This window comes from Eretmochelys imbricata, chromosome 3 (genome assembly GCF_965152235.1).
Source record: "Eretmochelys imbricata isolate rEreImb1 chromosome 3, rEreImb1.hap1, whole genome shotgun sequence".
Classification (NCBI taxonomy): domain Eukaryota; kingdom Metazoa; phylum Chordata; order Testudines; family Cheloniidae; genus Eretmochelys; species Eretmochelys imbricata.
The window spans coordinates 41,162,214-41,189,012 of NC_135574.1; the positions used below are offsets into that span (position 1 = coordinate 41,162,214).

The 26,799-nt window shown below is 39.9% G+C and overlaps 1 protein-coding gene across 1 annotated transcript in view; it reads left to right on the plus strand.

Annotated features, from left to right (window-relative positions):
* Positions 1–26,799, plus strand: part of MYOM2 (myomesin 2) — a 98,301-nt gene that overhangs the window by 66,430 nt on the left and 5,072 nt on the right. The window contains exons 24-36 of the mRNA XM_077811571.1: positions 1,429–1,473; positions 1,859–1,995; positions 6,129–6,273; positions 6,385–6,444; positions 8,303–8,370; positions 14,673–14,786; positions 16,250–16,337; positions 17,133–17,171; positions 17,895–18,000; positions 20,789–20,952; positions 21,280–21,316; positions 21,417–21,439; positions 22,199–22,254. Of these exons, the coding sequence (XP_077667697.1) occupies positions 1,429–1,473; positions 1,859–1,995; positions 6,129–6,273; positions 6,385–6,444; positions 8,303–8,370; positions 14,673–14,786; positions 16,250–16,337; positions 17,133–17,171; positions 17,895–18,000; positions 20,789–20,952; positions 21,280–21,316; positions 21,417–21,439; positions 22,199–22,254 (1,082 nt within the window). The remainder of the gene's footprint in view (positions 1–1,428; positions 1,474–1,858; positions 1,996–6,128; positions 6,274–6,384; positions 6,445–8,302; positions 8,371–14,672; positions 14,787–16,249; positions 16,338–17,132; positions 17,172–17,894; positions 18,001–20,788; positions 20,953–21,279; positions 21,317–21,416; positions 21,440–22,198; positions 22,255–26,799) is intronic.

Genomic DNA, 26,799 nt, shown 5'->3' on the forward strand with positions numbered 1-26,799 from the left:
CAACCTGCTGTAAGTAAGCTTAGATCAATCAATATAGCTGTCCCTAAAACTGTGAAGGGCAGCTGGAATCCACACAGACGAGTGAGAGAGCACAATTCTGTAGATCACAGCCCACTGCGTAATAAGTCACATTTACTGTGTCTTACTCAGTATAGGGCAGTTTTTCTTACACCTACTCATTATAGGACAGTTTTTCTGAAACCTAGTTATAGTGTATCCCTAGTAGTGCTTGGCAGGATTAAGGTTTAGGGGCAGGACTGGTGTGTACCTTAACTCTGTATTTCCTGGTATTCACAGGCTTAGATCTAGGTGCACTTGATGCTCTAAAGGCATTGATGGTCAACCTTCACTCTGAGTTAATGAAGTTTTGGGGCACTGAATAGCCATTATTAATCTGTCTAGTCTTAGACAACCCCATCTGTACATACTAAAGATGTGGCTTTTAAAGGCCTTTAAAGCCTTTAAAGGCTTTGTCTAGAATATTTAATTTATCATTGTTATTATTATTTTTAAGTTAACACATATCACTTATCCATCTGTGCATCCAATTGTATTTTTAGTGGGCCCATCACCATAGCATCTGTGTGCCACCCTAACACATTCCTAGTTTTTTTTGCTGAAAGCCATGCACTGTGACCCAACCCTGGTAGTATTTCCCCCACTAAACTTAAATCCTTTCTTCCTCTGCCATGACTAACACTTGGAATGATCATTTTACTTTTTGTCTGCTCTTCCCCTTACTTATTCCACCATTGAAAATAATCTCTTAGCTATCCAGACATTTCCCAAAACTAGATCAAATCCTCTGCAACTTTTTTAAATCCTCCACTGTGTCCTAAAATCCTTGATCGTTTCCTCTTGTCTTTGTATTATCTGTAAATTTTGAAATGATGCACTTAGTTTCTTCCTCCAAGTCCCTACCAGTAATAAATATGTTAAGTAGGATTAGTCCTATTTCCCAGCTATGTGGAACCTAGCCTGGTACACAATCTTCATAAGGATTTACTGCTATTTGAACCTTTCCTACCAACCAGCTCTCAATCTAGCTGTTTTAGCAAAGAAACCTTTTGGAAATGATACGTCAGTGAGCCAGGTCAGCAGATAAAGAGGGTGTTAGATGCAGGTTAGGTGCATAATGCCTATATATCTTTAGTGTAAATCCCATAGAATGAGTTTTAGCTCCATGCTTACATTCTCATACATTTTAAATATGAAAACTTACTAACTCCATGGGCCAGAATTTTAAGTTTTTCCTGTCTTCTGAAATTTAGCTTTTGAGACCTGAATTTTCAGAGACTTTTGGAGTATTTTTCCCACAAGCCATAAGCAGATTATTTATGCATTGATGCTGATTTGTACACTGTTTTAACAGTTGCATTTTAACTCTGTCAGAATAAATTAATACCTCAAACTTTTTAATAATTTCAGAGCTTGAACGTCTGATGACACTAAGCCATGATATAAAGAACCCAAGTAAGTAGAACTTCTGAATTTAATAGACAGTTCATGAAACAATTACACATTGATGGCTGTGCTTCCCAAGGACAATGACAGTCTCATTTTTCACAGCAAAATTTGCTTGCTTATCTTTTGATTAATTTAAAACAAATTTTAGCTCTTATCTGATAGCAATCTTCATCACTCAAGAGTCCTTCGATGTTGTCCATACTGGCAGGGTGTCTATTATGCAAAATCCTCAAACACTGCGTTAAGGATGTAGTGGAGATTGTGCTCTGACTCCTAGAAAGAAGCTTTAAAATGCATAACAAGGGTACAGGAGAGTTTTGTTTTTTATTCCTCTCTTCTTGCTCACAAGGGTTCATGCATTATTGACTTTTGCTTGCTTTTATTCTTGTAGCAATTCCTCTGAAATCAGAATTAGCTTATGAGATGTTTGATAAAGGAGAGGTTCGTTTCTGGGTTCAAGCTGAGAGCTTGTCACCGAATGCCAGCTTCAGATTTGTTATTAATGATAAAGAAGTTGTAAACAGCGATGTAAGTACATGTGGAAGGCTATAGTTGCCTTTACGTCACTTTTGCATGTGAATTACTTAAATCATCATTGTCTACCCTATTATTAATGTTGATGTATTGGTAGTGCCTGGAAGGAATGCCACTGTGCTAAGTACTATATACACAACTCATAAAGTGACAGGCCCTGCCCCCAAAGGTCTGATAATTTAAGCATATTCTGAGATATGGAAGCTAGGGATAATTGGACAAACAAGTGATGGGGAGAACAAAGTAACACTGAGATAACCATACTTGGTGTAATAAGCATCAGTCATGGTATGCCTACTGCTCAGCCGTTGCCAAATATTTTGTAGGCATCACAGTACAAGTATGATTTAAGAAGGGATTTGAAGGAGGATAATGTGGTGGCTATGCAGGTTTTTATGGGGAGCTCTTCCCATGTGTTGGAATTTTTATTATTTATGCAGAGTATTATCAGAACAATAATCTGCATGGCTGCCTTGCCACTAGAAGGGTAAGGCAGGAGCTTCCCCTACCTTTGCACTAAGACCATTCACTGCAATGGACCCTGTAAAGGGATCAGGGAAGGATAAGGATAAGCGCCATGCTCTTTCCCCTGCCCACCCCCCCAACTATCAGGTCGCAATGCAGGGCCAGCACACCGGGGGGAGCACATTGCTCACCCTCTGTACATAAAGAGCAGCATTCAGAAAGTCTGTGCCTGTCTGCCACACAATCCCCCCAGTAATCTTTCTGGGGTGGGGTGCTTTCACACTGCTCCCTCAGCATGGCTATGGCTTCAAAGTGATTAATCTGTCCCTTAGGTTGCAGAAAACATTTTTGATAAGAGAAGTTTGTCTGCATTTTTTGCAAACCCTAGAGAGCAAAGAGCATTCCCCTGGATTACATATTGACAGGATTAAGAGAGAATATTTCTCTGTTAGAATAATAAATTTCTTTCCCCCTTATAGCTTTTCTTGAGAAGTAATAAACTGTAACATTGAAAACATGAATAAAAGATGACTCGCATCTATTGAAGTTTCAATATTCTGGATTTGGAACTGTTTACAGAACTGATTCATCTATTTTTAGTGTGCATCTGTTTTGAAAGAGTTGACATCATAGATAGCCTCTTGCAGTCGAGCTGTATTATTTCACCATTTTAATTAGTAATCCACAGGTGACATTTACTTGTGGAGATTGATGATATTTTTGTGGAAAGTCACATAAAAGTCTTGTATTTATGGTACCCATAAAATCATTGAACTTCATCTTGCTGCATAATGGCAACAGCTCGAAGCCTAATTATTTTCCAAAACCTGCCTAGAGACTGGACTGCAGTCAGTGAACATGTTCAATAGACCATTGTGCTGGTGAGAATGTAGTTTGATTCTGGTCATTGATGAGAATGAAATAACTTTCTTCTGGGCCCTAATTGGGAAAACTTCCTTTGGTCCCACTTCTGAAAGATGTTTGAAATATAGTAATGTGAAAATGGAATTAACTGGCACTGTTTAGTCATTTTAATCTTGCTCCCTGTGCCCAAAAGTAAGAAATATAACAAATTCAAGAAGCAAGAAAAAGGACAAGATTGAGCCTTTGTATTTTCCCCTTTCTAATTTCCTTTCTACTGCTGGAAACACCAATTTAGTTTTCTCTCTTGGGTCTGTTTCTGTACCATTGAAATCAGTGGGCATTTTGCCATTGACTTCAATGAGTACAGGGTCTGGAATCAGAGACCAAGAGAAATGTTTTCTTGATTTAGTTGTACTGCTTGATACTTAATTTAATGCATAACATGTAGCTTCTCTTCATTTCACACACAAATCCCTCTTTTTAATCATGACCACCAACTCTTTTGTACCTTCTTTTCCTACAGACTTTGATTATATATGCCAATGTCCTGTTTAATGTGGTGATTGAGCCAATTCTCCTTTATCCTGTGATATTACTTTACTATGTGTGTTCAAAGAAAGAAGTCAACATCCAGATTTTATGACCACATCTCCATTGTAATTATGTGCAAATAATGTACATATTCTCCTCTCTGTATGTCATTCCATTAATAAATACTCTAGTTATCATACTGGTTCTTTCTTTACTTCTCCCTTCATTATTTTTTCCCATGACATTCGTTTTATAGTTGCTTCCTTGATATTTTAAATTAAACCTTTAGATTTCAGTACCAGTAATCTATTTTTCAAAATGGCCTCTTGTACTTAACAAGTAAAGTCCTGATCCTGCTAACTCTTCTTGACACAAGTTGTTATTGATACTAGTAGGCACATTGATTTTAGTGGAACTCTTCACATAAGTAAGGACTTTATATGGGAAACTAAATCTGAACCTATCTTTCTTTTCTATTTCTGTTAGCAGCTCTTCCATCCTTTCTGTTCCTCAGGATTCTGTAATTTGTAGACCCATGCTCTCTTTCTCACTCCACATCAAACCCACCAGTTTTTTCTCAACGGTACCTCCAAGATCGTCACCTTGACTACTGTAACCTCTTCCCATCGTGCCCGTGATCCTTGCACCTTACCTCTCTTCAATCCATCCAAAACGCTGACACAAAATCATCTCCCTCACTTGTTGCTCCAAACTTGTCCAGCTCTCTTTGGATTCCTTCATATTGTTTGGCACTAGTTGATTCCCCTTTTGTTAATGTGCTTTCCATGCCTGTTTGTTTATTTTTTTTTGCATTTCATTTATTCTGCTATAACTTTTTTATGTTTCATATCAAATAATGTAGCTTCTTATTTTGCTTTATTTATTGCATTTATAATTTTGTTCATATTTTCAGTTTCCCTCTATTTATTTTTAGATCTTTATTTTCTTTATTGAATGGCATATGTTCTCACTATTGTTTATATGTTTAAGACCTGTTTCTGTGAGCCACTTGATTCCACTGGAAGTTGAGAGAGCTCAGCTCTTTACCACAACATGCCATAAGTATTTCCCTTGTATAATTTGTACTTTTGAAAATGTCAGTAATGATTATTAAAAATACAGGGTCTAATACTGCTCCCATTCAGTATTAAAAGGCCACTCCATTTAACTGGACCAGGATCCGTCTCATAATGAGTGTAATGTAATAATCTAATCTGTAGTAGGGTACATCTGTACTGCAATCATGAGGTATAATAGTATCTTGAGTAGACATGTCTGAGCTTGCTTTAATCTAGCGAGCTCAGGTACTGGAATAGTGAAGCCATGGCCACATGACTGCAGTATAGACATACCCTTAATCTCATGTACACAGTTTTCTTTCCATCTTGTTTCCTTTCCCACATCTTCTTTGCAGCCTATGGAGGAATTCACTCACTGCCTCCTCGTGGCCAGTCGTAATATAGCAGCTCTCTCCCCATCTGGTAGCCCCCTGCAGACCATTGCTTCTTCACTGCAGTGGTGTCTTTTCCTGTAACTCAACCCTCTGGCCAGGTCATGATTTAGTCCATCCCTTCTGGGGTATCAGAAAAATACTACAAAAAAAGTCCAACACTTTGTATCAGACCTTTGGCTCTGACTCTGGGCCTTGTGGTCCTCAGTGTCTTTTCTCAGGGCTCTCTGTTATCCTTGCCCCCTTCTTCATGCTAGCTTCCCTGGTGGCTGGTAGGGGAACCCCAGGGCTTCTCACTGTTCTACAACCAACTGCCAAGTTCTGCTCTTTGGATTGGTTATAGTAGTTCTATCTACAGTGTGAAGATATTTCTCTTAACCTCGACCTTCCAGCTGGCCTCAGTGGAACTCTACTCAGGAATAAAGCTCCATGCTGGCTGATATCTTTGCAGTATTGAAGCCAGTAGTAGACTTAATAGTATCCACTCTGTGGGCCAACTACTCATTCACACGAAGCCAGCATGGTCCATTACACTTAGATTTATAAGTGGTGAAAAAAGAATTGTTGTTACGATTATTGAACATTCATATCATAGTAGCAGAGAGGCCCCATTGTACTGGGTACTGTACAAAAACAAATAAAGAGACAGGGCCTGCCCCAGAAAGCTTCATAGTAAGAGGTGAAGAATAGGCAATTGGGACATAAAATCAGCAAATGAATATGGTGATGACTGGTATGTTAGGGAATTATAAATAAATTGCACTACACATCGCATTGTGTAGCTATACTTACCTACTGTAATGCTATGTAATTCCAGCACCATAGAATTAAGTGTGACTATTCAAATGGCATTATTGAGATGCTGATGGACCAATTTACAATTGAAAATGAAGGAACTTACACTGTACAAATTGAAGATGGAAATGCCAAGAACCAGTCTTCATTAGTTCTCATTGGAGATGGTAAGTTCCCTGAAACATTTGGCTCAGCCTATGAAAAATAAAGCACTTCAATTATTCTTTTGAGTTCTTCAGCAACTAACATTTTTTAATACTTTTCTACCATTAATTTAGCATTCAAGGCTGTATTGGCTGAGGCTGAGCTCCAGAGAAAGGAGTATCTCCGGAAACAAGGTAAGAGAGGAAGGGCTGGTGACTTAGGGCTGAATTGTTGCAGCTAACGGAGCACCTCTTGTGAATGATGAGTGTCCTCAACTCCCCTTGACATCAATAGGAGTTGAGAACACCGTGCAGGACATACTGAACACTTTGCATGATGGGGAATCTTATTTCCCAAGAAGTCTATATTACACACACTATTTCCCAAGAAGTCTGCTTTAAACACATTTGCACACACTATCAGAAACCATAATTATGCTTTCTTAGGGTCATTTACTGCTCTCAGTTTGTGGTAGAGCTTCCACTATGTGATGTTCACACAAGTGCAGGGCAGGTAAAGTTGGGGACCTTACAAGAAGTTCTCTTCTGAATTAACGGGTGTGGGATCCTACTGTAGGCTCTGTCTGATCCAGCAAAGCATTTCAGTATGTGCTTAATTTTAAGCAAGCAAGTAGTTCCATTGATATCATTGATCAATATCTGTGTGTGGGGTGGGGGGGAGAGAGGGGTATATTCATATGTACAAAGTGTAGTGTCAAATTCATCCTGTAGTCCTTGGATAGGCAAAACTCCAACAAAGAATAGAGGACTGGGCCCCAAATGTGCACCTATTATTTTCTTTGTATAAAGTTCAGTCTACATTTTATTAGAATTCAAATCAAGAATAATTTTTGCAGTTCAAGGAAATTAGCATACTAGTTAGATGTCTAATTCAGAATACATAGCTGTTAAATCCTTCTTTTAAAATATTTTCATTCTAGTTGTAATTTATAATTATAATTTATTAAGTGTATGTTATTTAGAATGTTTGAAAAAATATTGCTTATTTTATTTGCTCCAAAGTTTGCATAAGTACCTTTGCATAAGTACTAATCTCAGGACACCAGCTAGCAGAATCACAAAAATTAGAGATGGCAAAAACCTATTAGTTCATCCTGTCATCTCCCTGCTAATCCACCTATTTTTATTGATATCCCTAGTATATCTGCATAAATAATGTAATTTTGTATTTTCTGTGTTGGTTTATCTAAAGTCTTATGAACGAAGATACAAAATATTCCCTTCAATGCACAAGCTCCGAGGATTTTTTCCTGTGAGGAGCTGAGCACTGCCAACCCTCATTGATTTCAGTGGGAGTTGTAGGGACTCAACACCTCATAGGATCAGACATTAAATTTATGTTGTTAGGTTCTGATCTTGCAAACACTTAAACATATGCATAACTTTATTCACATGAGTCATCCCACTGACTTCAAAGGGACTGTGCCTGTCAGGAAAGCTACTCATTGGCATGCCTATTTGCAGGATTGGAGTAGATTATGGGGGAACACAAGTAGTTCAGATTTCTCTTTAGCAATATTAGAACATTATTTAAATATGTTTCATTTAATGTAATTTGGAAAAATAATGTTTGGTCAAGGATTTTTGCTTTGAACATATAATTGGGTGAGCATTTTGAGACACTTGTTTATTCTCCAATTCCCTCTCCAGTAAATATTTCATTTGGACATTTATTGGTAACCCTATTCTATCTCTTTCGTACGCTTAGTTGGCAACTGGGTAATATCAAATTTAAGGACTTTATTTGTCTCACTCAGTAAGCTGTAGTGCATTTGGGAATGGTACATCTCCTCAGCTGCAAACTAAGATGGGTCCCACTTTTTTTTTTCCTTCTGTATCCCACATCAATAAGACAAACACCCATTGAAAGGTTTCTCCTTTAGGAAATATGTAGTTCATGAACGACTGGGACTAAGGCTCCTGGATCTACTTTCTATTGGATCAACATCTACTTTCCCCTGCTCACACTGAAGTGAGAAGTGTTCCCTTGTAGGTTCCATAGCATATGTTTTAAATTCATTTTGTTTCCCAGGTCCTCATTTTCTGGAGTATTTATACTGGGAAGTTACAGAAGATTGTGAGGTTTTACTTGTCTGTAAGGTGAGAAAACATATTTGGAAACATTTTCCAGGCAGTTTTATAAATCTCACAATAATATGTGAGATAACAGTAACTTGCTGGAGGATTCTCTGCTCCTTGAAGTCTTTAAACCATGCTTTGAGGATTTCTGTAGCTCAGATATAGGTTAGAGGTTTGTTACAGGAGTCGGTGGGTGAGATTCTGTGGCCTGCGTCGTGCAGGAGGTCGGACTAGATGATCATAATGGTCCCTTCTGACCTTAATATCTATGAATCTATCTATGAATCTATGTAGATGATGCATTTTTAAATATTATTTGTTTTTGATAGTGAGCTAAGCAAACAAATATTTCTTATATGAATTTAGATGACAAAACAGGACTTCTCATATTTTCAGTCAATGGTTTTGAAAAAGTAACATCTTAATTTCAAAGTAATGTGTACGGAGTTCTGAGAAAGCTCTTACTGTCATTAATTGTCCTTACATGCTGTTCTAGGAGGCTTGACTATTCTAGTTGCTTTACTTTTTATAAGAACTCATAATGAGAGTAATGAATAATTAAAAGGATTTAATTTGGGAAGCATCAAACTCAGGATGTTCACTGCTTTTTGAGCAGCACAGACACTTTTGTATTAGTTTTAACTACTCATTTTTAATAGGTTTTGGGTTTCTAATTAGAGTTGATTGAATAATTCATTATGAGTAATTTATCTTACACATTTAGTAGCTTTTTTTTCTGTTCACAAATTATCTGTGAACACACATAGGACTTTAGCTTCAGCTCCTGCCCAGCATAACTGTGTCGGGAGGCAAAAGTGGCTCTAAACCGCCATTCTGCTTCTCCCAGTCCTGGAGCTGAACTGCCCTCTGGTACAAATTAGAGCAGCCACATGCCTGTCTCTAACATATATTGGCTAGCACAGCACCCTAAGGACCATTCCTCTAGCCAGAGATAGCTGAAGTGTGCCATGATCCACTCACACCTTCTCCCACCCAAGTCATGCTCTGAGCTATGTCCTCTATATATACTGAGCGAAGCAGGTGCCATCGAGTACACTACACTCACTTTAAACCCTTACAATAGGGTAATACCAGAAGGACGGAGTTAATTTCTAGGCTCTCATAGAAGAAGGCAAGATGGTTGCCAGGGCTACTTTTCCATCAGTGGTAGATAGAGCTGATACATCTCCAAGGGTGATGGCTTCTGCCTTTATAATGTAGTGCAGGGAATCAAGGTTTCATGCTTCAGTGGTTCCAGAGAGGTTCAGAACACCAACTGAAGACCTGCCCCTTGATGAGACTCATCTGTTTAGCCAGAAGAGAGATGTGTCTTTGCACACCCTGAAGAATTCCAGAGACACCTTTCACTACCTGGATATATATACTCCTGCCCCCAACAGAAAAATTCATAGGCAATCATACAAGCCTAGACCAATGACTCAATTCTACCACCAGAGACCTTATGAGCCACCCCAAAAGAGACACAGGGTTCAAAAGCCCCACATCTTCCACAGCAGATTCTTCATCCCAATCCCAACCCCAACCCTCAGCTAAGTGTTATTTTTTGATGGGAGATCAAGAGCTGCAAACCACTAAGTTCAACACCCGCTGATCCCCATGCACTTGTTTGGGTTTGTCTAGCACTATTTTTCAACACCTAGAGTGAAATAACAATGGATAAATAGGTTCTGAATGTCATGCATTCTGGCTATACAATAGAGTTTACATCTGTACTACCTCCAATATCTCCTTTCCCACCCCCTTTTGGGGGCTACTCTCCTGAGAAGATTCTTAAACAAGAAGTAGAATCCCTCTTACAGCAAGGAGCAATAGAGTTGGGTTCCTTTCGAGTACCAAATGTGGGGTTTTCACTCAATGTACTTCCTAGTACCCAAAAGAAGAGCAGTTGGAGACCCGTTCTTGATCCTTGCCATCTCAACAGTTGTATTCTCAGACTAAAGTTTCAGATGGTCATATTGGCATCTATAATTCCATCCCTGGAGAAAGACGTGGTTTTCAGCTCTTGATATGAATGGCGCCTACATTCACATGGACATCCACCCCGCTCTTGGGAGGTTTCTCAGATTCATGGTGTGCACCAACCACTTTCATTACAGAGTACTCCCTTTTGCCTCCCCCAGGGTCTTTACCAAGGTGTTCTCTGAGGTAGCAGTCTATATCAGATGCCATGGTTTCATGTTTTTCTCCTGTCTCAACGTCTGGCTTCTTGTTGCCAGGACATGCGAAGAGCCTGTGAGTTGACGTTGCCAATGCTGCAACTTCTCTTCTCTTTAGGGGTCAATGCAAACTCCAAAAAGTCCATCCTCACCCTAACACAGACTTTAAACTTTATTGGGATGTCCTTAAATACAATCACAGCAAGGGCTTACCTGCCTATGGACAGGTTTCAGGCAATGAACAATCTCATAGACCAGGTCATAAGAAACTCTTTAGTACTTGTCAAGAGTTGTCTCTCTTTCTCTCCTGGATCATATGGCTTCATGCACTTAGGTCATGCTTTTTGCCAAGTTCCACGTTGGTTGCCTGCAAGCCTGGCCTCAAACAGTGTACTTACCAAATCTGCAGTCCAGGAGCACCATAGTTACTGTTCCCACCAAACTAATATCCCTGCTATGGTAGAAAAATCCCCACTGGGTATGTGTGGGCGTTTCATTCCTTGCCTCCTCACCACATAGGATGACCATTACAGATGCCTCCCTGTTGGGTTGGGGAGCCCACACGAACACTGTACAGCACAGAGCACCTGGACATCCCAAAAGTCCAAGATGTACATCAATATTCTGGAATTGCAAGCAGTTCAAAGGGCTTGAGAAGCCTTTCACCCATTCATTTAAGGTCACCAGGCCCTCATAATGTCAGACATCACACAATCGGATCACCCTATTGGCAGTGTGCCTCTCAGGGATCCTAGTGTACTCTCTCAGCAAACATTTTGCTGTTGATCACAAGTTGGAGCTACACGACTCTGTGATGAATAATATTTTTACTTAGTGGGGGACCCCCACCAGAAACCTGTTTGCCTCCCAAAATGAACAGGAAGTGTGGCATATACTGCTCCAGAGGTGATGCTCTACTTCTTTCATGGTCAGATCACTTGAACAATACCTTCCTTCCACTACCACTCCTATGTTGGGTCCTACAAATAATTCAGCAGGACAGAACATGAGTCATTCTCCTTGCCCCCAACTGGCCCAGACAATTTTGGTTTCTGAGCCTCCCATGCATGTTATCTTGGGCACCGATCATATTTCTGATATTTTCCTGTCTCCTGATGCAGTGAAACAGCAAATTCAAGCATTCCAACCACCGTCTGCTTCATTTCAGGGCTTGGTTTTTGGATGGGCATTATCCTCAGAATGATCATGCTGTGAAACTGTACTGAACATCTTTTCTAATAGTAGAAAGGATTCCACTAGAAAATGTTACCTAGCCAACTGGAGACATTTTTCTATCTGGGTGCATCAAATACACACCCAGAAGCTGCCTATATGCCTCTTATTTTTGTCTATATACTTTCCTTAAGGTTTGTCTATCAACTCCTTATGAGTCCACTTGGTAGCAATCAATGCATACCATTCACCTTCACAGGGTATCTTGATCTTTGCACAGCCACTGAATTGCAGATTCCGGAAAGGCCTAATCAAAGCCTTCTGCCAATAAAAAAAGCCAGGTCCTTGCTAAGCCTCCCTTTGAACCATTAGGTTCTGGCTCCATGTCTCTCCTTTCCATTCAAGTTGTATTCCTGGTAGCGATCACCTCAGCCAGGAGGATTGGTGAGCTTGGAGTCCTGATGGCAGATTTACTATATTCCATAGGGACAAAGTTTCATTAAATTCACCCCCAAAGTAGTTTGCATTTCACCTGCACCAGTAAATTCCAGAATGTCATGCATAATCAGAAGAAAGGAGGCTCCGTTCTCTTGATGTTCAGTCAGCCGTGGCCTTTTACCTGCAGAGAACATAAACAATCAGAAAGTCTCCTAGACTATCTGTCACCACAGCAGAAAGAGTTTCGGGTTAGACTATATTCTCTCAAACTGGATCTTGGGCTGTATTTTGCTCTGCTGTCAGCTGACTGATTTCCCCCCTTCTCTTGGGATAAGGGCTCATTCCACAAGAGTGCACATCAGTGGCATCAATTCAAAAAGTGCCTCTACTTGATAGCTGCAAAGCAGTTACATGGAGTTTTATCCACACGTTTGTGAGACATTGTGCCAGGGTACAGGACTCTGCTGATGCATCTTTTGGAATAGTGGTCCTTCATTTGGCTGTGCCATCTTCATCCTCACACCCTCCTTCTACTTGAGTGCTGCTTGTCATTCACCCATAGTGGAATACACATTGGGACCAGCACTCAAAGAAGAAGAGAAAGTATTTACTTTATAGCAATTAAAAGTTCTTCGAGATGTGTGGTAAGTTCTTCGAGATGTGTGGTTCCCATATATATTTCACTCCTGCCCTCCTTCCCTTCTGCTTCGGGTTGTATTTTGGTTCATGGTAGAGAAGGAACTGAAGAGGTAGTCAGTCTGCCCTGTCCTTTATCTCCTTGATCAGAGGCACAAGGTGTGCAAGAGTGCATATTCAGACCAATGATTCTCTGGCTCTGGGTGTATGGAGCGCATGCATACCCAGAGTGGAATACAGATAGGGACCACATATCTCAAAGAACCTCCAGTTACTATAAGGTAAATAACTTTCTCTCATTATTAGCTCAGCAACAACCAACACTCACATCTTCCAGTGATTAACAAAAGAATAAAGAAAATGCAAGAAAAATTTACTACATTTCACACATCGTTTGTATCCCATTCACTCACTGAGATCATGAATTAGACACTATGTAGCGAATAAACCACTCTTGCAGGCCGCCAAGAAGACTTCCAAACAGTGGGCCAAATGCTTAGCTGGGGTAAGCTGGCATTGCCCCACTGACTTTGCAAGAAATTCATTGCAGTAATCATTGCCCACAACTTGTGCAATTAGTACAAAAAATCAAAACCAACTTTAAGAACTAGGCATGCAATTGTAGGTCCTGTTTGTTCAGGGGCACAGGAAAGAGATGTACAAATACACAATAAAGAGAAGTCACAAGCTTGCTTTTATAAGCATAGATTTTTTTATTACCATATTATTACCAGATTATTTTATAACCATAGATTTGAATTATCAGTTTCTCTTTCATTTTATCTTCTAAGCTCTGAACTCAGGGTTCCTTGCTGTCTTAGTTTAACTCTCCAAAATGTGCCCAGGTTGAATGCTTAACCGTGTTAGGTAAGAGTGCATCTGCTGAAACCCAGCATCCTTTTATTAGACCTACCTTTAATTTTATGACACTGGTGTGTCTTTATTTAGTATGTGAATGCAACCAACATGAAACAGTGCAGCTTGCAAAACTCTGAGTGACAAATCTTTTAGTGAGAGACCTGCTAAATGACATAAAACAACATCAAAATTACATTGGCAGCACCTCTAAAGAGTGCTGAACTTCTGCTTCTAGTCACTCTCCTTTTAACTGCTTCTTTGAAATCACACATTAAACTCGCCCATCCAGCAGTATTCTAAGTGTCACCTGATACACAGCTATATTTCAAACATAAAGCAACGCTGAAACCGCAGCTGTAGTCTCTTTCTCCATTGTTACTGCTGAAAGGCCACTGCTGCTTCAAGGTCACTCCAACCTCCTGAGCCTTCCTCCCAGCTGCCAATGGATAATTTTGTAGCCAGAACAACCAGAGCACAAAATGATCCAGCCACTTCCCCTTCCACCCATAACTGCCCCTTCTCATCCCTGGCTACTCCCCCAGCATGACCCTAGCAGGTTGATGTATGGCTGCACATGTTGCCCCTGTGTCAACCCAGCCTGGGGGAATTATTTTGGCACTGCCCCTGCTGCCTTTAAGACCCCTGCCAAAGCAATGTAAGTGGGCCTTGGTGGGGATTGGACTCTGCCACATAATGTACATAGGCCCGAAAGAATTGTACCGGACTCTGCCTCCTAGGCAGAGAGTAGAAATTAGTGCTGATGTGGAATGGGTGCAGCTCTGGAATGCCCATTGGGATTCTGTAGTGCTCTGTAACCAGAGTCAGGACAGGCCGTGGAACTCAGGCCATAGAATCTGTATGCTACAGATGTGTTAGGACAAAGATTTGGCCCAATGCAATTTGATTGTAATGGTTCCATACTCTGCTTATCTGATCTACACAATAGATAATAGCAAAATGTATCCTCTTGTATTGCAAATACAGTTAAATGGAGATGTCTCCTGTCAACATATAATAATATATGCTTTTTCTGTTGTGCAGGTGGCAAACACTAAGAAGGAGACATTTTTCAAATGGTACAAGGATGGTTCTGGGCTTGAGGTTAAAGAGTTGCCTGATTTACAGAAAGGAGTGTGCCAGCTAGCTATTCCAAGGGTATGATATAATCTACCAATTAGCAGTGACAATTTCTGCATAGCATTTTACCAGGTTGAGTCCTAAGACAAGTGTCACTATAGTATTTCTATGGACCATTTTGAATGAAGGTACATTTGCTACTTTCTAGTTTGCTGGCATAAGAGCTAGCGCTAATAAGAGATTGCCCATTTTTATTATCTGCTCAACCAGTTCCTTCAGGACTCGTGTATGAATATGATGTGGTCCTGATGACTTGTTGCTCCTTAATTTATCAATTTGGTCAAACCTCTCATCTCTGACAGTGTCTCATTTTTACTGCCTGAAATGAATAGGTCTGAGGTAGGAATCTCCCCAGCATCCATTACAGTGAAGACTCATGTAAAAAGATTATGTTCGCTTCTCTGTAATGGCCTCATCCTCCTTAATTGCCCCCACTGCTCCCTAGTAGTCCAGAAGACCCAGTGATCCCTTGCACATTTCCTGCTTTGATTGTAAAGCGTTCCCTGTCACTTTATTTTATCTTTGGTTATTTGCCCTTCAAAGTCCCCATTAGCTTTTCTAATTTCCAACTTACAATTTATATGCAATAGTTTATGTGCTTTCTCTTGGCTTCAATTGTGCTGGGTTAATACTTCCTGAAGGATATCTGTTTGGCTTGAATAACTTCTTGTGCCTTGACATTTAGATACACTTTGATTTTCCTTCTGTTTTCCTGCTTCTGTTTTTGTTTAGGACTTATGATTCTATTATGTAACCTCCATGCTAAGTCCAAATATTTAGATTTCCCCACTTTTGACTTTGACCAACTTCCTCATTTAAAAAAAAAATCCCCCTTTCTAAATCATAGTGTAACTTCTCTGGAGATATTGAATTTATTTATACTGTGGTCACTATTGCTTAGCTATTATTCAACTACAGTTATACAGTTATTCAACAACAGTTACTTCTTGAACCAAATGTGGGGTGCTAATGGGACTAAATCAGGAATATTGAGGCCTTTTACGTGCTCTAGAACGAAATGTTCCTAAAAGCAATAATTTTGTCTGAAGAGAAGTTGTGTCTCTAAACTTTGTCCCAATGATGTGTCCCATTTGACTAGTTTATACATCAATAATTGAAGTTACCCATTATTAGTATCTTTTTTAGACTTGATTGACTTTTGGATCTCACTAAACTACTCTTGGTTTACACTGATCAGAATCAGGCCATATGTATTTGTTTATATGGAACATCAGAGAGAAGCAACCTTTTGATAGATAATTGAGCTAACTTTGTTTATAGTATAGGATTAGTGATTTAGCACATGTGAATACAATAAAAAGAGCTTAATTACCAGGCCTAATCTAGAGTTTCTTCTCATTGGTAGTCATTGTTGAAACAATTCAAAATAAGATCCTTGATATAGAAAATGGTCTAGTACTTGCTTATATCTCCAGCTCTAATTTCAGTTATACAGTAAATGTGCCATGTTTTATTTCTAGTTGTCTAAAAAGAATCAAGGTGAATATAAGGCAACAGTGTCAGATGACAGAGGTCAGGATGTGACTACTCTTGATATATCAGGAAAAGGTAAAGCTCAAATTTTTATAGTGAAGTAATGCATGACTAACAATTCTTCAAAAGATGGTAAGGCATCTTCCCTTACAAATGGATAACACAGGAAACTCTTGTGCTCTGTCTAATTTCAAAGCTTTTGCTGTTTTTTAGAGGACTCAGAAACCATATAGGCTCTGGACCAAATTCCTTCAATCTTGGACTGAGCCAAGCATTCTTCCTCAAGTAGATTTCCTCAACTATTCTTGGAGGGAAATATGCATTAATAAAGGAGGCAGAACCATAGACTATCAGGGTTGGAAGGGACCTCAGGAGGTCATCTAGTCCAACCCCCTGCTCAAAGCAGGACCAATCCCCAACCAAATCATCCCAGCCAGGGCTTTGTCAAGCCTGACCTTAAAAACTTCTAAAGAAGGAGATTCCACCACCTTCCTAGGTAACACATTCCAGTGTTTCACCACCCTCCTAGTGAAAAAGTTTTGGTCCAAAAATTTGGTCCAAAATACCAGCTTAGATCACAGGCAGCAAAAGAAGGGTTTATATGTCATGAAAAATGATTGAGATAGTGGTGGACTGTTCCAGTTTAATGTGTATTCCCACACATTGCTCAGTAAAATGGTGTCAGAGTTAGTTAAAATATGTGAGTAATATAGAATGATTTATTGCCAACATAAATGTTTCTACATAACTACTACAATTTCTTTTTTTCCCCTAATATGGTGATTTTCCATATCACTTTAAACATAGCAAGGCTATATTCTGAAAAAAATTTACAGTTTGTTGGTATGTTTCCTTTTTTCTTCTCCTCAGTGTTTGATGATATAATCCTGGCAATGAGCAGAGTCATTGGTAAGTAAATGCTGTCTCTGACTTTCATGTAATATTTTGATATTAAAATTATGAGAGCCTGGGGCAAGCAGGAAATCTCTGGGAGTCACAATGCATATCCTATTATGGGCACATTATTAAGTTTCTAAATAGGGATATGATTTTGCTAATTGACATTATTAAAGGGGAACAAAGTATTATTCCACCTGGCTTGTATTGTTTAATTACTATAAATGTCTTAGGACTATAGTTTATAGTTTTCTTCACATTAGCCTCAGGTAAACAAATGACCATTTATACAATATAGAGAGGGTCTGATTCTGATCCTACTAACACTGATGCAACTCTGGAGTTACTCCAAGGTTCCAACAGAGCTGCATCTGTGTAAAATAGGTGTGAAATCAGTATCAGATCAATATTATTTAATGATCTTTATACAAATAGTTTATTACTTTTAAAATAATCATATTGGTAATAAACTTAATAAACGGCAACAGAAGAATGATACTGGACCAGACCCTGATCAAGTGTAAATTAGCATAGCTCCATTGAAATCAACAAACTATGCCAGTCTACACCAGTTGAGGACCTTGACCCCAAGATAATAACTATTTCCTAATTATAATTGTAGTTTTTATAGGTGAACCCATGTGTCGAGAGGGCAAGTATTATGAAAGCCCGATTTGTCTTTTTGCACTACAATACACTGTGTTCTTTAATCGGAATATGTTTTATTTTATGCAGGTAAATCTGCTTCTCCACTGAAGGTCCACTGCACTCCAGAAGGAATAAGACTTCAATGTTTCCTGAAGTACTATGCAGATGAAATGAAAGCTAATTGGTATCAGAAGTAAGTGAGAGTGGCTGGCCAGACCCTGAATTCAGTGGGAGATTTAAATAGATGCTAAGTCTGCAGGGTTTATTTTTATTTATTATCCTTTTTATGACATTCAGATAGCACCTCCCATACCATTGATCATCCCAATGCTCCTGTAAGAGAAGGAAGTGTTATCATTCCCATTTTACAGAGGGGGAACGAAGGTACAGAGATATCAAGTGGCTTGCCCAAGGTCACAAAGGATGTCTGTTGCAGAGCCAGGAACAGAAGGTCTCCAAAGTTCCGGTCAATTGTTTTATCCACAGAAAAGGAGGGTTTGCAGGACAGCATTTTTAAACGCAGTAATTCCTTGATATTCACCAAAGAGTGTGTAGGAAATTAAGTAATTTGAATTGGACAGAAAGGGCCTTAGTCAGCAACACATTACCCCAGTTTTATGCTCATGTAAAGCCATTGATTTCCATTAAGAAACACAGCCACACAATGGGAGTAACAGTACTGAATTGGGTTCAAGGAGCACAAGGAGAGCATCTATGAAGACTGTTCATAAGGTGAGCTTAGTAACAAATAAGTTTCACCCTTTGAACAAATGTGTTGTTCATATGACTTAAAAAGCAGAAAAACTATTTGCCTATTCACCTTGGCTCATGCTACAGGTACTTAAGATTTAAGGCAGTTTACGCCAAACCCTTATCCAGTGCATATGGGTAGAAGTCCAGAAAACAGAACACTGGCAAAGTGGAGGCATCAACAGACTTATATATATACACACACATATTAGAAATGTGCCCAATTGCATAATATGCTTTGCGCACAATTTTGTCTTTTAAAATAAAAAAGTAGCTATAGCTAAGCCAGAAAGGAAATTGCAATCCTGCTATGAACAGAATTATTATAAACCAGAATTATTTAGAGTTAAATCAAAGACTGAAAAAATACTGACTTTCTATTTTAAATTAAATTCCAGCTACCCATTCTTAGAAGGAGGGTAAACAATCTTTGTTTTTCATCAGCCCAGCACATAGCATAGCATGCAAATTCCCAGTCAGCACTGAATCATCCACCACACTGCATACAAATCCTAAAGCCAGCATGCAATCATCCGCTCATTGCTCAGTGGGGAGCATAACATAGTTTCTTGGCAGATATCTATCTGGTCTAGTGAGCTAAAGCTAGTTCTCTTCCGAAATGGTAAGAGTGCTGAAAAAATTCCTTTTCTCATCAAGGTAGCTCTTTGTAGGTATGAGGCCAAATCAATCCTGTTTGGACAAATTATTTATTCAGTCAAAGAGAGGATAATCCTGACTTTATCAATTTAAAAATTAATCCAGGGCAAATATGATTGAGGAGAAGGAAGGAAGGATAGACTATGTTAAATTAAGTTTGGCTAATGGGAGACAAGAGAAAGTTTAGGAAATAGTCTGGAGCAATATAATTACATCAATATTTTTTAAGACCTCCTTATTGATTTATTGTAATTGGGAAGTTTCCTTAAAAGGAATGGCACAACATGGCCTCTGATATGTAGTGTAGTTTCCTAGTGTATATTTCTCTGCCTTTCCCTGTTCATTGGCAGTATAACTATCTGGTTGCAATAGGAGAGTATAACTGAATGTTTTTGCAAGCCATATATGAAGTTCAGCTCTTTTTGAAATACTTTGTTCGCACAAAATTTTTGTACTTTTCTTTGTTATTTTTGAGTGGAAAATATCTACTTTTAAAAAAATGCACTGACAACTAACAGCTGAAAAAAAAGTCTTTGTACTTTCCCCCAAGCCCTTTAGCTTTGGGATGATAGCATGGAGAGATTCAGCCCCCCAAAAGAAGATTTTTTCTGAGGAGGTTAAGATGAAAGTCATATTGCAACCTTAACTATAGCAAAGAAAAAATAGACTCGCACAGGCTCAAGGCCACCAGTGATTGCTCTCGATGATACACATCCAAAAACCTCTCTGAACATACACTCATCTGAGCTCCAGGCACCTCTAGAAACAAATAAATAGAAATAAATAGAAATCTGACTCAATGACAGAGTATTATCTTGATCCCCCAGAGTCCCATCCCATCTCTGATAGTCGTGTACCAAAGCATAGGCTGGATTCCCTAAGCACCCTATCCAGACTTTACTTTAGAAATTTGCACTTCACCTTTGCTTCTTGATCCACAAACACGGATCACCAAAAGCCATGGAACTTTACAAATAAGTGAGGAAAAAAGATGTCTCAACCTGAGGGGCGAAAGGCACAAAGACACCACAGGATGTATGAGTTATGGATACCTGTAGGTGGGAGCCATCTGGTCATAAAAGGAGAAGAAGATAGATGGAACCCAACAGATATTTCTTCTCATAGATCCATGGGAAAATCAAAATGGCCTGGATTAGGATTGTGAAACCTCCCAGTTTCACCAGGAGTTTCCCAGAGTCGGGCTCTATCTCCTGGAGGATACTGAAGCCAATTTCAGAGATTTTAGGCCATTAAATGTCCAGCAGCGCAGAGGGGCTAAGGCAGGATTGTGGGGGTGGGGGATGTAGGGGCTCTGCGAGCTGCCCCTACCCCGAGTGCCGACTCCGCAGCTCCCATTGCTCCCCAGAATTGATATTTTAACTTTAATGGTTCAGAAATATTTCATATCCATATTGGGAAGAAAAAAACAATCCACTGTGAAATTGTTCTCAGTAATTGTAGTTTATTTGTAATTTTAAGTGCATTATGTTATCCTTTATAAATTTAATAGCCAAATATTTTATGCAGAATGTACATCAAAGGATTTTCAAACCTATTTTTGTTCATTTTTCAAGGGAGTCTAAGGTTTCTTCTAGTGAAAAGATGAGGATTGGAGGTAGTGAAGAGGTTGCCTGGCTGCAGATATTTGAGCCCACTGAAAAGGACAAAGGGAAATACACCTTTGAAATTTTTGATGGCAAAGAATCCCATAAGCGCATGCTTGATCTATCTGGACAAGGTAGAATACTGAATATATTGTAGTTATAAGACATGATGCATTTTCATTAACTGGATTAAGTGGAAGAATCATTATAAAAATGGAAAGCTATCAGCCAAATTCAGCTATGCTGTAAGTGGACCCAACTTTTCTGGATACCTTAGAGTTGAGACCATTTCCACCGAGGCTGATTTTGACCCCATATGTTCAGTTTTCATTTGATATGTTGTAATTTTATGATAGGTTTTAAAAGAACATTAACATAGGAATGAGTGACAACATTTATGTTTACTTGTAGATAAGAACTACATTACATTTTATATAATGCACTGAAATATTTCATTACAGCTTTTGATGATGCATATGCAGAATTCCAGCGACTCAAGTAAGCCATACATTTTTTATTTAGATCCTGTAGTTAGTACCTTAATTATACAGTAAAATATTAATTTATTTCTGTTCTTTCCCACCATTTCCAACTATAGGGCAGTGGCTTTTGCTGAGAAGAGTAAGTATATTTTACATATTTTAAGAGACAATCTACTTCTAATCTTGTGATTTTTTTTTTATTTAAAGGCAAACCTAATTCCAAGTTCCCATGTTTTTCATAGTTCCATGACAGCAGAATCAGCACATTGCTGCAGAATTCAGCCACAGAATTTGCTGTCATTTTTCAAAAGTTGTGCGTCTAATTTTCTTTAGTTGCAAAGAAAACCTGCCAAATGAGAACTGGGTGGGTGAATCACTGCTATGCTGTCTTAGAGAGCCTGAAACAATAAATTTAAGAGTTGTGAACTTTCTTCATCACACTGCAATGTTGACTCTGAAACATAATGATAGCTACCACCTGGATGCTAAAAGCCTAAATCGCTCTTGCTTTGTTGTGTTCCAAAAGCTTATATTGTTCCAAAACCTCTCTAACAACTTCTTCAAGGCAATTGTATGTTTGGTACAAAAATCTGTGGCACATTGCACATTAAAAATTTGAGGGAAGCATAAAATATTTGATATCAAAATAAATAATATCAGGAATACTGTAGGGATTGTATTATTTATTTTCATATTTCATTTAATAAAAATTCCTATTTTTAAGATACTGCTTCTAAATGCTTGAAACTGCCCAAGAATTTCCTTTTGTTCTGAAGTCACCAACTTATTGCTAATACTACATCAGGATTTATAAAGATGAACATATTTAGTGAGTGATAAATTCTTTCAGACTTTGTGATGATTTGTTGTAGTATGATTATTATTTTTTAATTCCTAGATCGTGGTAAAGTGATAGGTGGTTTGCCCGATGTGGTGACTATAATGGAAGGCAAGGTAAGGATGACTTTTGTCATTGAGTCGTGTTCGTATGTTAGGATTTCTGTGTTAGTGGGGAGGAGGCAGCGATGCAGAGAAGTAGAGAACCATGCAGTGTAGCCTTTTGGATGGAGAATGTATTAATTATTATGATTAAGATTTTCAAAGCCGACCGGGGATTTAATGACAAAGTTCCCACTAATTTCAGTGGGAGTTTTGTGGTAAATGCCCCTGTCAGCTTTTATTAATCTCCACCCATTATTTAATTTCAATTATTTCTTTTATTATTTACTTGGATGTTTACTGTTCTATGGGTAGCACCCCCCTGCAGCACACCAGATCTGCAAGGGTGGCAAAGTCCCTTATTCGTCCATTTCAGGGGCTTGGTGACCCCTACTTATGGTCAAGTGGGCCCAGGGTCCTGTGCGCTTGTGGCTGGGTTCATAAAATAGCAGACAACTGATAACCCTTACAACCACTAGGACATTACAATTTATTATTGCAGTGGATGACACTTATTAATAACCTCTCAGTTCCCCACAGGAAGTTGCTATTAACTGAAGGTTGCCAATCAGTGACAGGCAGTTTTGCGGGACTGCAGCCAGGAAAGGAAGCACTGGAATGTGTATAGCCTGGGCCCTTGAGGCCAGGGCAGGGTATAGCTTTGAGAGCACAGGGAGAGGTACAATGAAGCCACATGAGGCCGCAGCTCTCTGTGCTGCAGCCCTCTTGTCTTCTGGAGTCTTGGTGCTGTGGGCTGGGAGGGGCAGCAGCAGGCCAGCCAGTAGTAAAGAGAGGGGCTGCTAAGGCTTTCCACAGGGACTGAAGGCACTGGTGCTGCATGGAACCTCTCCTTGCACTCTCTGGGCTGTGCCCTGCCCTGGCATAGTTGTTAATAAGCAGCACGCCTGTTGCCAACATCTCTATCCCATTAACATTAAAGTCAATGGGATGGGATCAGTTCCTGGCAAAATGTTGCTATTAACTGAATGTTGTTAATATTGGGGTTGCTATTAATTGGCATCCACTGTTGAGGAAATCAATGACCAACAGATATTTTTCTTCTTCTTCTTTGAGTAGTGTCCCTGTGGGAGCTCCACTTTTGGTGCGCATGTGCCTCTCAAGCCCTGGATCAGAGATTTTTCTGCTAGCAGTGCCCATTTGGACCAGGCACATGCCCTGTGCCTCCTTGTGGCAGACAAAGGCTGTATAGGGATGCGTGGACAAGCCACCCTTAGTTCCTTCTCTATTGCTCGGCCTGAGCTCTAACATGCCCACCTTGAGGATGTCTCAGCTATTTCATATTCTTCTTATGGTAATATTAATTAGTGTAGTTAGTTGTTAACCTTACTAACTACAACTATTTCTATGTCTACACTAGAGAACTTACAGCGGCACAGCTGTACCGATGCAGCTGCGTTGCTGTAAGATCTGTTGTGTAGTCATTCTATGACGATGGGAGAACTCTCCCGTTGATGTAATTAAACTACGCTCAAAGAGCGACGTCAGCAGGAGAAGTTCTGCCGCCAACATTGTGCAGTGCACATCGCCACTTATGCCGACGCTGCTGCATCAATGGCAGTGGCGCTGACTTAGTGTGGTAGTGAAGACAAGCTCTCAGTGTGGTGAACAAAATTAGATGGGACAAGACCAGGGTAATCCTTATTGTACGAACCCAGCCGAGACAAGCTTGGAACCCTTACCTATCTCATCTATGCATCCATCCACAGCTCAAGATACCGATCACTCCTTGTCTCATCTCACAGGATGTGGGACTCATGTTTCACCCCAGGCTAGGGGTTCTCTGCCTGCAGGCATGGTCCCTTAATAATTCAAGGGGCTAGAATCCTCCTGCTCTGACGAAGTGCAACAGGTGTTACTGAATGGTAGGAAGAAGTCAACCCGTACTGCTTATCTGCAGAAATGAAAGAGAATCTCTCATTGGTGCTGTCATTGCTACTTCCCACCTGGATCTGTACCTCTTTCAGTCATCCTGGATTATCTCCTGGATCTGACCATATCAGGGTTATCAATTAGCTCAGTTAAGGTCCATTTGGCTGCAATATCAGCCTTTCATCTGACTATAGAGGAGTTTTCCATATTTGCTCATCCTGTATTATCTAGATTTATTAAGGGTTTAGGAAATCTCTACCTCCAGCTTAGAGACCCCACTCTGACTTGGGACCTCAACCAACTACTCAGTTACCCTTATTAACATCCATTTGGAGCTATGGCAACCTGTTCTTTACTCCCTTTATCTATGAAGACAACCTTTCTAGTAGCCATCATGCCATTGCGTAGAGTTGGGAAGATTGGTGCCTTGATGGCAGATTCCCCCCTTTAAGGTAGTCTTTAAGGATAAGTAAAAGCGGCAAAGAGTCCTGTTGCACCTTATAGACTAACAGACATATTGGAGCATAAGCTTTTGTGGGTGAATGCCCACTTCGTTGGATGGTTTCTTTACACCCACATCCTAAATTCTTACCTAAGTTTCTCTTAGAGTTCCACCTTAACCCATCTATTCATATACCAGTGTTTCTCCTGAAGCTCTCTCTTCAGGAGTCTTGTTTTCGTACCCTGGATATTAGAAGGGCACTGGCCTTCTTCTTGGATAGGACCAAGCAATTTTGAGGGTCATCCAGGCTGTTCATCTCCTTCATAGATAGATCCAAAGGATCCATGATTTCTGCTCAGAGACTACTGAGATGGATATCTGGATGTATTGTCACTTGTTATAAGACCGCAGGGGTTCATCCTCCTGAAAAGGTGATAGCACATTCTATCAAGTCACATGCAACATCCACAGTATTGCTTAAGAATGTACCTGTGTCTGAGATATGTAGGCCGCTGTGTGGGCTTCAGTACATACATTTGCAAAGCACTATGATTTTATCCATGCCATCAAATCCTATTCAGCACTAGGTACTGCAGTTCTGTCCTCAGTTCTGGACTCAGTTCCGAAGATCCCTTCTCCCTCTGGGGAAACTGCTTAGAAGTCGCTTAAAGTTGAACACCCACAAGGACACGACTCAAAGAAGAAGAGGTTACTTACCTCATTCAGTAACTGCATTTCATCGAGATATGTCCCCCTAAGGGTACTCCACCACTCACCCTTCCTTCCCCTCTGTTTTGGACAGTTCTCTGTGGAGATGTTCAAGTGGAGAAGGAACTGAGGGTGGTTCACCTGTGCATCCCTATATAGACTCAGTGTCAGGCATGAGGAGGCACAAGCTGCATGCATGGGCCAAATGGGTACTGCTAGCAGAAAAATCTCCCATCAAGGGCTTGAGAGGCACATATGCACCTGAAATGGAGCATCCATAAGGACACACATCTCGAACTGTAGTTACCATACAGGGTGAGTAACCTCTTATATGATTTTGTGTGTGTGTGTGTATGAAAAACAGAACTGCCCCCAAGTTTTCCAACAGTCCTTACCTACTTAGTGCTATAGAAACCTGATGAGAAGGGCTGTTGTCCACGGTGGGAAGTCAATAGTTCTCTCCTTTGAATGGAGTGGATCTCATGGTCTCCAGCCTTGTCCATCCTCCAGCTCTGGATGCTGGAGAGGCCTGCCAGGCTCATCTGGCAGCTAGTCCTCATAGAAGCAGGGGAGTGTGGGGGTTCAGACTCTCCATCATGAAACTGGTGGCTCTAGATCAGTCTCGAGCGCCAGCGCATAATTTGTAAAGAAAGAGGCGGCAGGGCTCAAAATAGCATCCTCCACACAGCGTGACCTTGCATGCACCGTACGTGCAAGGTCACACCTTCCGCCACTGAGAGAAGAGGGGCCAGAGCTGAAAGTGCAATCAAGTTATAAAAAGCAGTTACAACAAAAGGATGGAACATTTTCTTAGTATGAGGATATATACACATACATATGTGCATATAGGATAACTGACACTTCTAAAGGGACAGTAGGGAATCATAGAAATGTAGGACTGGAAGGGGCCTTGAGAGGTCATTTAGTATAACCTTCTGTGCTGAGGCAGGACCAAGTAAACTTAGCCCATCCCTGACGGGTGTTTGTACAGCCTGTTTTTAAAAACCTCCAACGACAGGTGTCAGGTTAGTCACATAGAAACAGAGGCATGATGGATGCTAGCAACAACAGCTTTATTGTAAAAAGGATGTGTACTGTCTCTAGCTCTCGATAAAGATGTGCTGCACTATTCTTCACATACCACCACCTAGTGACTAAACGTAATGCAATTGAAACTTTCCATCACCTCTTTTCTTTTCTGCATTTTAACAATTTTTAAACTATACAATTGTTTTTTTCAAACTAACTTTACATCTCAACACACGTCCATCTGTTAATTATCCCTAAATCACACTGTTTTTTCAACTCTGTGGACAGAACAGATAACTTAGTGAATAGGCTGTCTTTTTATTTGCAAGTTTCAGAGTAGCAGCCGTGTTAGTCTGTATCTGCAAAACTAAAAGGAGTACTTGTGGCACCTTAGAGACGAACAAATGTATTTGAGCATAGACTTTCGTGAGCTACAGCAAGGGCTCTCTCAAGCAGGTTTGGAGTAGGTGAATCTTCTCTTGGTTCTTCAT